The sequence below is a fragment of the Phytophthora infestans genome, genomic scaffold, assembly GCF_000142945.1.
Source record: "Phytophthora infestans T30-4 supercont1.8 genomic scaffold, whole genome shotgun sequence".
NCBI classification, from domain to species: domain Eukaryota; phylum Oomycota; class Peronosporomycetes; order Peronosporales; family Peronosporaceae; genus Phytophthora; species Phytophthora infestans.
In genome coordinates, this window is record NW_003303751.1 from 3,492,221 (window position 1) to 3,505,313 (window position 13,093).

Below are 13,093 nucleotides of genomic sequence, written 5' to 3' on the forward strand. Positions count from 1 at the left end.
CAGCCTTTGGAGGCGTGTCTTAGCACCACTCTTTGCTGTGCAAACGAGGCATGATAAACGGTCGAAGTGGAGACTTAGAAGAAGAGCGCACAGACTGCTGCTCGAGGCTCTAACTGTAAAGTGAGCCTCCGCCGCGCTCGCGCGGCCAAGTCGATGCTTTTCGACTTTGAGAATGAGAGTTTGTGACGAACACCTCTTCATTCTGATTGGTCGGTAAACCGAACCTAAGTGGGGAAGGATGTACGAAGTACGTATCCCTAAGTGTACCCTGGTTACATGAAGTGCGACACTTCACACTTCAGGAGTATGACACGTCATACTTCGGGATATTTGGTACAAAGTACCAAGGTCGTTCAAAGCCAACCATTGGTTAACGGCATTGCATTTCTATAGGTGACTTGTAGTTTGTATTAAACCCAAGCTTTATCTACCTATAAATATACTCAGTTTACATTCTACCTTAATTTGGTGACTTCGCTCTCTGAGGGGACCTGTAAACTGCCGTTCACTGAGAGTTTGTATACCCTCGGACGATAACTTCCTCTAGCGCAAGGTGCTGTGTGACCCCGTCACATTTATCCACCGAACCAATTGCTCCTCTACCTCCGCTAACAGCGTAGCACTCATGCCGAGGGTGCGACTATGCTGATGTTAACGAGAGTCACTAGCAATCTTGGTCTCTTTAACAACTCCCAGCTTCTTCCAGGCGTATACCTTCCGTCGTTTCGAGTTAGAATTGCTAGTTAGGAAAAATTCTGCTACCACACCCGCCATAGTTGACGTACCTAAATATTGCAGAGCGTGAAACTTATACTCATAAGTTACAGCAGCCCGTTTGTACTGCTCTAACTTTGAGCCGCTGCACTTTGCCTTGCGTAGGCGTCCTGGTCGCGCCATCACGCCGTCAGCAAAAATTGAAGGTGAAATCTATAAAAACTTGATCCTTATAATTGAATTTTCACAGTAGATCATGTGTGGTTTATAAAAGAAGTGTCACAATTACCTCATGTTTAAGACGTATTTTATTGGCTGATTTAAAATGGGCTTTTTAATGAGTTGTCCACAAAACCCCTGCGGTAAGGTTTCATAAACTAGTAGAAATTCAAAAGGTTGCAACCTTTTGGGATTTCATAGCATGGATGAGGATGCACTCGACCGCGACAAGCAGATTTCTCCTGCCTTCTTGACCGAATTGACAAATCAATTGTACGACAGTATATCAATTCCAGCCTTCTATTGCACTTCTGACGCAGCGATACTGTGCACGCAGCTTCAAGCAGCGGGCCAATGGTCGGCCCTACGAGCACGATCCCGAGAAAGGTTTCACCATGGACATTATGATGATGATGGACATGGAAAAAGTGAGTTAAAACCACCAACACCCCGCTCACAGTGTAAAGTGCTATTGATACTACCAACTGCAATTGGCAGGTGAGCACACTGCGTACCGAGTTCGAGCGCAAGGATCAAGGCTTGTCCATTGCCGAGTTCGTCTACGTCATGATGCGCTTTGTGCAGAGCAGCGCTCACACCGATGAGAACTCTCGGCTCCACGATCTGTCCGAGTCGCAGCTCGTCGCGAATCTGTGCGAACTGTTTGCACAGATTGATATCAACGGTGACGGCTCGATGGAGTGGGAAGAATTCACGTCTTTTATTGTGGATACGGGGCTGACAGTCAAGAACCACCAGCCAAACTCCATCCAGCAATACCACCACGTGCAATGGGAAGACGCTTCAAAGCACAGCACGTTCATCGACCATATTTATTACTTCCCGTCCAACGATCTTATGGCGCTTGTCGAAAGTTGCAGTCCATATCTCAAGATCTACAACGTCAACTGCGAGCTCATGCGTACAATCAAGTCCCCCGAAGGGTTTGTACAGTGTGCCGAGCATTTGCCTAAGGTGGGTTGCCCTCTTTTATTTATCAAAAGGGTGAACTTTCCACTGCTTAGCACACAGACCTGTACTTTGCCACAGCTCAATCAATACATCGTGGCGTCTTCCGACCTGCAGTTCCGCTTCTATGACGACACCACATTGAGGCTCATGAAAAGCTGCCATACTCCGGCCTCACAGAACTGCCTCAAATGGTATCCAGAGTCCTCCGTGCTCTTTTCAGCCGGGGTAAGCGGCATCGTCTACGCGTGGGACGCTGAGAGAATGGAAGAAAAACATCACATGAGTGGCGAGGTGCACGGGCGGGTATTAGCTCGATCCCACGATGATATTGTGCTTGATCTCCTCACGGTTCGTACTCCGTTGCTCCGTCCTTGAACGCTCCAGAGGGTTTGCTAAGTGAGAAACGATATTGTTCAGTTGCCCACACTCGAGTCTTTAGCCTCCGCTAGTATGGATCGAACGATTCGTTTATGGGACGTACACACAGGGAAGCACAAACAGCAGCTTGATGGACACGCCAAGGGTGTGCGATCGCTTGCCTATTCACCTGAGTATCGCTTCCTTGTGTCTGCGGGGTTTGATTTCGACGCTCTGGTGTGGAATCCCTACGTTGATCAACTTATTCTTCGGTTGCATGGTCACAATAATAGTCTGTGTGGGGTGGAAATCATTCCCGACCCCCCCCAGATCATCACGGCCGATGTAGACGGAGTCTTCAAGGTCTGGGATATTCGTAACTTTGCCTGCATGCAGACGTTCACAGCCGAGAATATGGGCGACGTCAAGAACATTGTATCCATCACCTCGGCGAAGCGGATCGTTGCAGCAGGCAAAAAGGCACGTCCATTTACAATCTTTTGATCATGTCAGAGTAGGTTAATCTCTTCCTGTTTCACGGTGTCGCTCTCCTGAAGCTGATCAAGTTCGACTACGAGAAGCTGGAAAATCCCGAACTGACCGACGATCACCCCGTGTTCAGTGCGCTGTACAATCCAACGTCTCTCTCGTTCATCACGGCTGCAGGAAGGGATGTCAAAATCTGGGATGCGCGTCTTGGTAAGCTCATTCGAGTGTACAGGTAGGTGCAGTGTTTCGTCGTGTAGTGCTTCTCCAATCACTCACGCTTTTGGTCGCCCCCCCAGAGATTTGAGTTCTTCGGACCTGACGACGCTCTGCTTGGACTTTCGAGAGCGCAAATTTATCATCGGCGACCACGGTACGTTGGGTCCTGGCTGTAAATGGATCACACTTTGTTCTCATCGTATCGTCTTCAACCGCAGGGGGCAACATCCACGTATTCGACTACCTGAACGGCTCACACATGAAGTCATTTGCATACCCAGACTTTGGCAATCGAGCCCACACTGCTGAGGTCACTAAGTTGTGTTATTGCGCGGAGCACATGGCCGTCATCAGTGTGTCGTGGGACTGTTCCATCAATATCCACGACGAACGAGACTCGGAACGCGGCGTACTGCTTCGGAGGCTTGTCGGCGGACACTCGACAGATATCACAGCACTCAGCTTTTCGTACCACCTGTCCCTCTTAGCGTCCGGGTCATCGGACTGCTCTCTGCAAGTCTGGGACTATGAATTCGGACGTCTGGACACCACATGTATCGGTCATGTGAGTGGCTTGCTCTGTCTGCATTTCCTCGACCCGTTTCCGCTGCTTCTATCCAGTGACAGCACGGGCAACGTCTGCTTCTGGGCCATGCGTCCGTCAGCTCGATACAAGGGCAAGTGCGTCTTTCGCTTCCGCAACCAGCACAACCACCTGGGAACTGCGGCCGTAAACTGCATCGCCACGCACTCTACGCGTCGTAACTCCTCAAATTCACGCACTCACGTCGACAGCGACGACGAGGGTGAGAGGGATCCATTGGACTTCACGTCCTTCCTAGTCATCACTGGAGACGACAAAGGTTTCTTGAGAGTGTGGAACGTTTTGCCGCTGCTCTTGCGTCTTGCAACCAGTTTTGATCTTAAACCACTTGAGAGACCGGTCGAGTGTGCCAACGCGCAGCGGAATCTACGGGTGGACGCGGCCAGTATGGTGCGCAAGGCACGTAACTCGCCGGAATATGCTGCCTACGCGCATCGTGACCCGCTCTCGTCTTTCTTCTATTCGCCGGGTATGCCGCTCGTAGCGACCGACGTGGATGACGATGAGGAAGCTCGATGTGAAGACGGAGAGATGCGGAGATTGCCGCCAGTGTCGCTAGTTCGTCGCTGGAAGGCACACGGCGACGTGGTGTATTCCGTACAGATGATAGCAGAGCCTAAGAGTCTCGTGACGTCGTCCTTCGACCGGCGGGTGAAGATTTGGTCCCTCAGTGGTGAGTGTCTGGGTGTGCTCATGCAGGGCGGGCTGGATGCTTCGAGCAGCAACTTGAACTCCAACGCCGGTAATTCCGACGGTAACGTGCATCATCCGTGGCGTTTCTCTGTGGACTACGACGCCCGTGAGCGTCGGAAAGAGACGGCGGCTGCGCCCGTCGTGGAAGACGTTCACGCCATGCTGAGCCAGAACGAACGACGAGATCTCACGACTGAGCGCCGACGCACGGAACGCATTGCACAGGTCGCCGCAGCCGAAGCCAGCGTACTGGAGGAGATCTCGCGAACATATCTACCGCCGCTGCTTCCTCGTCTAGCATCGTCAACAGCAGTAACCGGATCCAGTGTATTTGCATCACTGGGTACTGAAACGAGTGTCGTAGCGCTGCAGACATTGCGTAAGACGCCGCGCCGCAAACCCGTGAATGTGTCAAATGCTGGGCGCTCGGCGCTCGTGACCGCAAGTCCACGCCAGCTTCGCCTCCGAAACAACAACAGCCGGATGGCCTCACCTCGGCCACCCTGCTGATGACGTCGTCCACCGCTCATCCTCTTGCTCCGTTTTTCTACTTCGTGTGCTTACAAAACGCAAGATACTTTGGCCACTCTCCTCCATCCGTCTGAGGTGGTTTGAGCAATCGTACTCGACGCACAGCCCTGAACACCCATAAAAATTAACCGCGCTTGTCTTGCGCGCACTTAAGTACACAACAAGCAAAGCCATGCAGCTCCTCAGGATCATCAACCTGTTGAGAGTCGCCAAAGTATCCACCCTCAAACTTTTTTACACGATCCAATGCATGAAATCCTCTTTGATGACCTTGGTAGAGCTCTCAGGGGCAAAGTTTAGGGGCGGCCCTGTCAAAATCGCTACTTACTTTGCAATCACTGTAAACATTTTCGTCACACATCCTTCTGTCGCTTCATTGCTGCTTTAGCTCCGGACCTGACGAAGCAGTCCGTCGCCGCCCGCTCTTTTCCGCCTTCAACCAGATTCCACGTCACTACTTCTTCCACCATGGACGACTGCATGCAAGCCGCCGCCAACTCTGGCATGTTCGCACTGTGCTCGGAGCCGACGCTTCGCCAGATCTGCGCGCGTGCCAAAGCCGTGACGTACCCTAAGAGCGCTGTCGTTTACCGCCAGGGCGAAACTCAGAGCGAGATGCTGCTACTAAAGGAAGGCAGCGTGGAGACCACCAAGATCATCGAGGGCCAAGAGCACACACTCGACGTGATGACCAGCGGGGCCGTGAGTGCCAACCACGCGCTTGTACAGGACCCAGCGGCCGTGACGGTACGCTGCCTTACGCCCGTGTCGGGCTTCTCGCTGCAGAGCTCTGCGCTTGACGAGGTCCTCGAGGACAGAACTGCCTCGCGCGAGGTCATGCACAGTCTGAGCAAAGAAATCCGACGACAGGCCTCACTACTGCACACGCCCCTGTTCGAGCAGCACGCCAAGCCCACCCCCTACTTCGCCACGTCCGTGGCCGCCTCCATCGAGTCGTTCTATCGCAGTGGCATGAACTCGCTGCTGAACGCTCGTCTCACGGGTCAGCCCGTCGCCAGACTCTTCCCTGAGATGCACCTGCAGATCCCCACGCGTGTCGTGTACATTAACGGTTTTAAGGGCATCCGTCACCTGCTGGAGAAGAACGTGGACGCCGACCAGTACGAATATCCGCAGTTAGTGCGTCTGACGGAGGCTGTGTCGCCCGGTATCATCATGACGCCTGTAAGCAGCATGCTAGAGGCTTTCAACGCTGGACACATGAACCCAGAGTCGCTGGCCACGCGCTGGATCCGCGGTACGGCTCCACGTATGTTGCGTGAGGTGATTTTCGGTGTTGGTCTGAACCAGCTGTCCGATTACTTCGAGGAGCGTCTGTCCGTGACGGAGAGCCCCGCGCTGAACAATGCCATTGGAAGTATGGCGGCCGGTGTCGTGTCCGGTTACCTGTCGCACGTACCGCACAACCTGTCCACGATGAAGCTCATGCACCCACAGAAGAGCTACGGCGAGCACATGGACGACTTTATTCGACGCGCAGAAGTACGCGTGCCCAACACGGTGTCTCCTCGTCAGCGCTACATGGCAGCCACGGCGCTGGCGCTGCTGTTCCCCAAGGGCCTGACGGTGCGTACTTCGCAGATCGTGGGCTCGTTCATTATCTTGAACGGCACCATCAACTCTCTCAAGGACATCGACTTCAACACGATCAAGGGCTACATGTCGGGCTAAGTGTCCGAAGACATGTGACAAGGCGACAATTAGGTACAGTAGCGACGCAAAAGGAGGGCGCGCACTTCCTCCACTGCAATTTGGCAAGGCTCCGGTCGGGAAGGTGCGTGCGTGTACAGCTCAGTTCAACTTGACGCAGCCAGGCGAACTAGACCAGCGAAAGCAAGCGGCGACTGGACTGCGTAGAGCCGTAAGAAAAAAAATGACGGCACGGGGAAGTAGAGCAGCCACAGCAGCCCCGAATGATACCAAATATCAAACAATACAAAATGCGAGTTCAAGAGCTTCTTGCCACGTACATAACGTCGATGGGATGGCTACGTGCAACCTCAAATCGTGTTAACCGATCATGTGAATCATCAAGCTGAGCAACGTCAAGCAACTCGCTTGAAGCAAGCAAGCGAACGGACTGGACTGCGTGCCATTGCATTTTTCGTACTTTTTCCTCTTTTACATGTATCAGCTCCATTTGTGTCCCGTGCGAGCTGATCGACCAGCGGATTTACTCACTCTGGTTGTAGGGTAGCGTCCGCAAGAGAAGGCGGAGGAAGCGGAGTCTCGGTAGAAAGAGGACACTCACGCATAACACTCGGTCGTTGGACGCGGTTTAAATACTGGTACGCGCGTACGTGCCGGAAGAATGTCGAGGTGAAGTACGTAACGATCCGTGCTACTTCCATCGGCGAGAAGGGCGTTGGTGGCGAGGAAGTGGCAGACGATGGCGTCTCTGTGTCTTGCGCTGTGTCATTCGATGGCACTACACCACTGGCTTGCCGGATCTTCTCGCGGAAGTGCTCGTAAACAGTTTCCACCGACGGATACGAGTCTAGAAGCGCTGGCACGACATCTTCTTGAGACTGCGTGCTCTCTTGTGGATACGGTGGCACCGGCTCAGAGATCTTACTCACTGACAAGTCTCTATCAATTGCAGGATCTGTTGCAAAGGTGTACACGACGTGTGCAAGCGTGAGCAGGGCGAGCGTCTTTTGGGGGGTCAGACGCGCGTCGTCCCTAGCGAAATTGAGCACGCCGAAGCAGAAGTCCACCCACACGCACGTCCGTGGGTTTACAGGATAGTGCTGGACACCCAACGCGCTTTGCAATTGTTGAGCTCGCTCCGCCGCTGACTCAGCCGCATGCACCTGCTCCAATTGCTCCAGCGAGATCAGCGTCCTAGGACCAGGTGGACCTTCGACCGGACTTGGCGGCGGCTCCTCCACCACGACTGGCGTTGGCGGTGTCACCACCTCGATTGCTCTTCCCATTCCTGGCGTTAAAATACAAGTGAGACTCGACCTTTCGCTAAGCTTAAGATAAAACTGTGCCCAAAGTTCTCAATTCATTCACACGAGCACGAGCGGAAATAAAAGTAGCTTTGAACGGGTCAAGAAGAGACAAGAGGCCGAGCAATTTGTTCACTCACTATACCAACATTCCTCATCAAACCGCGTGCCCACAGCTGCAGCGCTGGAAATCTAGTGCGAGTACAAGTCCGACACGTCCGACGAGATCGTCAGATCGTCCATAATCTTGTGCACGAACTGCTCCGGAATCGGCTTCTCCACATAGTCGTCGCTGCCTGCACCTTGCGGGAACGCCACGTTCATCTCAGAGCTCTTGGACGTGACGAACTGCACTTCGCGACCTTCCCACGAGATGTACACGAGGCAGCCGTCCGTCTTGTCGATGGCCACGGATGGCACCACACCCTTGCACTGCACCTGTACACTCTTGCAGTTGACGACCTCGATGCTGGACACGGCGTTGTCAAAGATGAGCTTGGTCTTCTTGCACGAGTCGAACACGATGTTCTTGGCCTTACCTTCCAGCAGGATGGTGGCACCCTCGCAACCAAAGATGTACACTTGCTGCTTCATGCTGATACCACTGACGGTGAGCGACTCGGGGCCAGTCTGATACTCGATCTGCCAGTTCCCGTTGCGCTCTTCACAGACAGCAGGCTTGGCGACTTTGACAGGTGCAGCCGGCTTCTTAGCAGCAGCAGTAGCAGCTACAGGCGCAGCGCCGTCGGGCTGGTAGTCTTTGCGCCACGTCTGCATGTCCTTCGTGACCTTCTTGAGTCCGGCGGTCTTGCCGCCGCTCTGGTCAATGGATTTAATGCCGGCAAATACGTTTGTCATACCACCAGCAGCAGAGGCCGCGGCTGTGGCTGGCGCGGCCGCCCCGGGCGTGTAGTTGGCCACGTCGCTGCCCTTGGGGTTCCAAGTGACGCCGGTCGTGTGGTGCGCCTTGACATAGACCATAAGCTCAGTCAGAAGGCTCTTGAAGGCCGTCACGAAGGCGATCTGGTCCGGGTTGGACGTCTTGTATTGGACGCGGATCTTGTTACCCCAGAAGTCCGAGCCACCCACATACGACTCGATGAAGGGCTTGGGTGCAGGCTCAACACAGAGCCAACCGAGCGCCTGGATACCCTCATTCACCATATTCTGGTGGTTGGCGAACTCGCTGCGGTTGTCACGCAGAGAGTTAATCTCCTTAATGCAAGCCTGAAGGTCCTTGAGATGCTCTGGGTTAAGAGTAGCTGGCTTCTTGCATTGGCTAGCCATCAGCAGGTAGGCGCGCTGGGCCTCGAACGCCTTCTCCGTCACTTCTCCGAGTTTCTTCGTGTCCTCGCCGAGTTTAGCGGCCACATCCACAAAAGGAGGGAGGTACTGAGCCACGTATTCGTCATAGGCCTCGAGCTGAGGTGACAGCTCCATTGGTGCGGCAGCCACGGCAGCGGCAGCGGCGGCAGGTGCGGGAACAGGCGAAACCGGAACGCCAAGCTGTGCCTCCACGCGGGCCAGGCGCTCGCCGAATGCGTCCAGCAGACTCTGCAGTGGCTTGACGGCGTCACTCATGCTCTTGTCTTGATACTTGGTTTTCTCTAACGATTTCTCCCCCCTTGCTTCAAGAGCATGATACATACAATCCTCTTTGGAGTGATATCCCAAAAAGTTAAGCCTCTAATTAAGGATCAGCAAACACTTAGCACTAAAACCGGGACTGATCGATCGCGCGACCTGCTAAATTATCTGGATATTTATTGGATATGTTTGTAATATCGAAGAAGTTATTTTGTGCCTTTCCCTTTTTTTGGTTAATACGGCAAGAAAAAGTTTGTTTTTCCGAGTCGTACTTAACAAAAACTAAGGGCAAGTAGATTTTTACGCCAGCAATGCGTGATGATTTGGAATATTGTACCACTGTACCGTTTTAATTCAAGCATGTAGGATGGCTGGTCGGAATTTGTTTTCAATGAAAACTTTTCATCGAGATAGCCCGATTGCCATGTCTTAGTCGGCATTTGGACATTTCATTTGAAAACAAAGCTCTTCCAAGCCTCATCAGTTTGTAAAAAACAGACATTTTCATTAGATACGAAGTGGCGCGGTATCGTGCTCATGTATGTTTATGACATTCAGTTAAGCAGTTTCTACTGTCCTAGAGTGTATCTGAGAAAAGCCTCATTAGGTGGTATCACACGTTTGTCAAGACTGGCAATGTAGACAATAAGAGTCCAAAGAAAATACCTCAAAATGGCCTCAAAATGTGTGTTTGTTTGTTCAGGAGTATGTCAAAGACCATCCATGATTTTACTTTGAAGAGCTGCGTGCTGAATTTTGCTTAGCAGTTTGACATGCACCGCAACGTGTCAGATGCCGCGATATACCGTGCGCTACAGTCTGACTTGGGCCTCACTCGTAAGGTTTAACTAAGCGTGATGTGGAGAGTCTACCTCGAGAGCACCAGGAGTTTGTCCAGCGTCTTGACCCTAACTATAGTGAACCAGATCAGCTAGTTTTTGTAGATGGGACTTCCAAGGACGGCATGTATGTACAATGGCAAGTCTATTAGGTTCAATTTCTAATGATTTTGATTTTTGTAGGTCTATGTTGCGAAAACATGGCTGGTCGGCTCGAAACACACCAGCGATAGTTAATGTCCCAATTGCTCGGGTAAAGCGCGTATCAATTCTTGCAGCAATGGATACGACAGGATTTTTTTCGCGGGGGACGGTTGATGATCCTTTCACAGGGACCAGCTTTCACGCTGTTTTCAAGTCCAAGATTATACCTTTCCTGAACCCATGACGCTACCTCGTTCGATCGTTGTATTAGACAATGCTAAGCTACATATGTATCAAGCGCTACAGGCGCTGGTTTACGCTACGGGAGCTCTGTTATTTTTTACCACCATATTCGCCGGACCTGAGCCCAATTGAAGTTGGGGGTTCCTTACTAAAGCGCTGGATCCAACGGCACGCAAATATGGCTTTCCGAGAAGCCCCAGAAGAAGGTGTGAAAGTTGCTATGCACTACTGCACGAAGAAGAGCGAATTAGTTGGTACCATTTTTACGATCATTGTGAATATCATCCTAATCAAATACAACTTTCGTCGATTTGAGCAAATGTATCTGTTTCCTATTCTTCTGCGTCCAAGCCGCCATCTTCGTGATCAACATAAGTAATATCCACGCTCGGATCTGGCACATCGAGTTGTTGGGGTACACGATGGGGTGGGCGCAAGCTGTAGGAGGGAAGTTCTAGAGCATTACGCAAATCGCTCACGTCAAAGAACATGGGCCCCGTTACACCATGCATTTATACTCTCACTAGCCGATACGCTTTATCACATCTCGCTTGCTGAACCGCTCGCTCATGCTCCACTGTATTCTGTTGGCGATCGATAAATTGCAGCTGGCAAAAAGTAGTGCTATCCGGAACCTCCACGGCAGCGCCATCGATTAGCGGTACTTGGCTAATAGCCGCATATCGCTGTGTGGCAGCTCCACCTTCGATTCCGTTTTCACGCATGAACGCCGCAACTTAATAAGAGCACGAAAGCTGCATGTCCGTGCCGACAATAAGAGCACGAAAACTGCATGTCCGTGCCTCCGTAGGCGTGCCTTGTGCCAATTGTAACGAACAGTGCTTCCATGTCGCTTGAAGAGGATGGCACCAGCACGTAATTCTTCTGTGGCGCGTGGTTTGTGGGTTTCACGTACACTTTAATAGGCTCGTTCCACGTGAGACCTGACGTCGTATCGAACACACGCTTGAGTTGCCCCAGTTGAACGTCATAGCCGTCTGCGACTAAGAACGCGAAATCTTGCCCTGGAACTTTGTCTCTGCACGGGGTCAATGTGGAAGGTACCTCTGGCCGCCGACGAACACTCGAAATTGCAAACCCGCCTGGCGAGGCAGGGTCGATCACTCGACTTCCAGGTCTCTCCTGGAAGAACTTTCTTCGCGGCCTCAAGGCCGATGAAATCGGACAGATTTGCCTGATCACCGACGCCGATTCGGCGTCGCTCGAAGTGAATGCAGTCAGTGACGACGTCTCGCGTCCAAAGAGCGCTGAACCTAAGTCGGCCCGCGAGGAGCGCTTCGCAGCGCAGTCTTGGGAAGCGCTACGCGAATCCGGCAATCCAGTCTACGAGACCGCTCGCGAATATGAAGATGTATTTCCGGATAAGATCCCAGCTGAGTTGCCAGCTGACCGAGGAATTCGCCACGAGATCGATCTCGTGCCCGGCTCGAAGTATTGTGCGACGCGGCAGTGGCCGCTCCCGCGAGATCAGGTCCAAGCTATCGATGACTTCTTCGAGAGCCGCCGCAAGGCGGGTCATGTGCGTGAGAGCACATCGCCGCACTCCAGTCCGACCTTCTGTGTGAAGAAAGCCACGGGCGGATGGCGCATCGTCCATGCCTTCAACAAGCTGAACGACGCTACCATCCCTGCCCAGACGCCGATTCCTCGGAGGGACATGGTGCTCGACGCAATGTCGGGTAGTGAGGTCTTCAGCGCCATCGACTTGACCGATGGGTTCTACCAAATCCTCATGAGGCTGAGCGATATACCGCTCACAGCGGTAAGCACTCCCAGTGGTATGCTCTGGGAGTGGCTTCTTATGCCACAAGGCTTGAAGAATGCTCCCGCCACGTTCAATCGCATGGTATCCCATGTGCTGCGCCCGCTCCGCGATTTCGCACCGAGTTATTTTGATGACATCTTCGTACACAGTCGCGCTGAGGGGGGCCTCAGCGCGCTTGAAGTCCACTTGAAGCATCTGAGGCAAGTCTTCCAAGTGATGCGCGAAAACAAGCTGTATGCCAACTTGAAGAAGTGTATATTCTGCGCGCCGGAGATTCCGGTGCTTGGCTGCTTTGTGAGCAAGAACGGCGTCCGCGCCGACCCCGAGAAAGTGTCGTCGATATGTGCGTGGCCTACGCCACAGAATCCCACTGAACTGCGTCAGTGGCTGGGTCTCGCAAATTATCTCCACAAGTACACGAAGAATTACGCCGGATAGATCCAGCCGCTTTCTTCGTTGTTGGAGAAAGATGTGGACTTCCACACATCAAGCCGCCTTCGACTCGGTGAAGAAGAGTCTCACCGAGGCCCCAATCCTCGCGCTCCCGGACGATCGAAGCCTTTTCACGTCGTCTGCGACGCGAGCGATTTCGCCATCGGCTGTGTGCTGATGCAATTCGATGATGAAGGCCGCGATCGCGTCGTAAGCTACCAGTCCAGACAGATGAAGCCGGCGGAGCGCAACTACCCTGTCCACGACAAGGAGCTCCTTGCGATGCGCTATG

At 52.8% G+C, this 13,093-nt stretch overlaps 4 protein-coding genes across 4 annotated transcripts; 2 read left to right on the forward strand and 2 right to left on the reverse strand.

The window, feature by feature from the left end:
- Nucleotides 1-276: 276 nt before the first annotated feature.
- On the forward strand, nucleotides 277-4,774 carry PITG_06646 (uncharacterized protein; the record flags this gene model as incomplete). Its single annotated transcript, XM_002998678.1, has 9 exons — nucleotides 277-281; nucleotides 880-920; nucleotides 1,216-1,361; nucleotides 1,432-1,908; nucleotides 2,323-2,480; nucleotides 2,556-2,697; nucleotides 2,820-2,983; nucleotides 3,048-3,121; nucleotides 3,186-4,774. 9 exons carry the CDS (start codon nucleotides 277-279, stop codon nucleotides 4,772-4,774), a joined length of 2,796 nt encoding a protein of 931 aa, XP_002998724.1.
- Nucleotides 4,775-5,195: 421 nt separating this feature from the next.
- Nucleotides 5,196-6,638, forward strand: PITG_06647 (uncharacterized protein; the record flags this gene model as incomplete). The annotated part of the gene is made up of 1 exon (XM_002998679.1): nucleotides 5,196-6,638. One exon carries the CDS (start codon nucleotides 5,264-5,266, stop codon nucleotides 6,485-6,487), a length of 1,224 nt encoding a protein of 407 aa, XP_002998725.1.
- A 355-nt stretch (nucleotides 6,639-6,993) lies between these two features.
- Nucleotides 6,994-7,752, reverse strand: PITG_06648 (uncharacterized protein; the record flags this gene model as incomplete). Its single annotated transcript, XM_002998680.1, has 2 exons — nucleotides 6,994-7,160; nucleotides 7,251-7,752. 2 exons carry the CDS (start codon nucleotides 7,750-7,752, stop codon nucleotides 6,994-6,996), a joined length of 669 nt encoding a protein of 222 aa, XP_002998726.1.
- A 210-nt stretch (nucleotides 7,753-7,962) lies between these two features.
- On the reverse strand, nucleotides 7,963-9,376 carry PITG_06649 (adenylyl cyclase-associated protein, putative; the record flags this gene model as incomplete). Its single annotated transcript, XM_002998681.1, has 1 exon — nucleotides 7,963-9,376. One exon carries the CDS (start codon nucleotides 9,349-9,351, stop codon nucleotides 7,963-7,965), a length of 1,389 nt encoding a protein of 462 aa, XP_002998727.1.
- Between the last annotated feature and the right edge of the window lie 3,717 nt (nucleotides 9,377-13,093).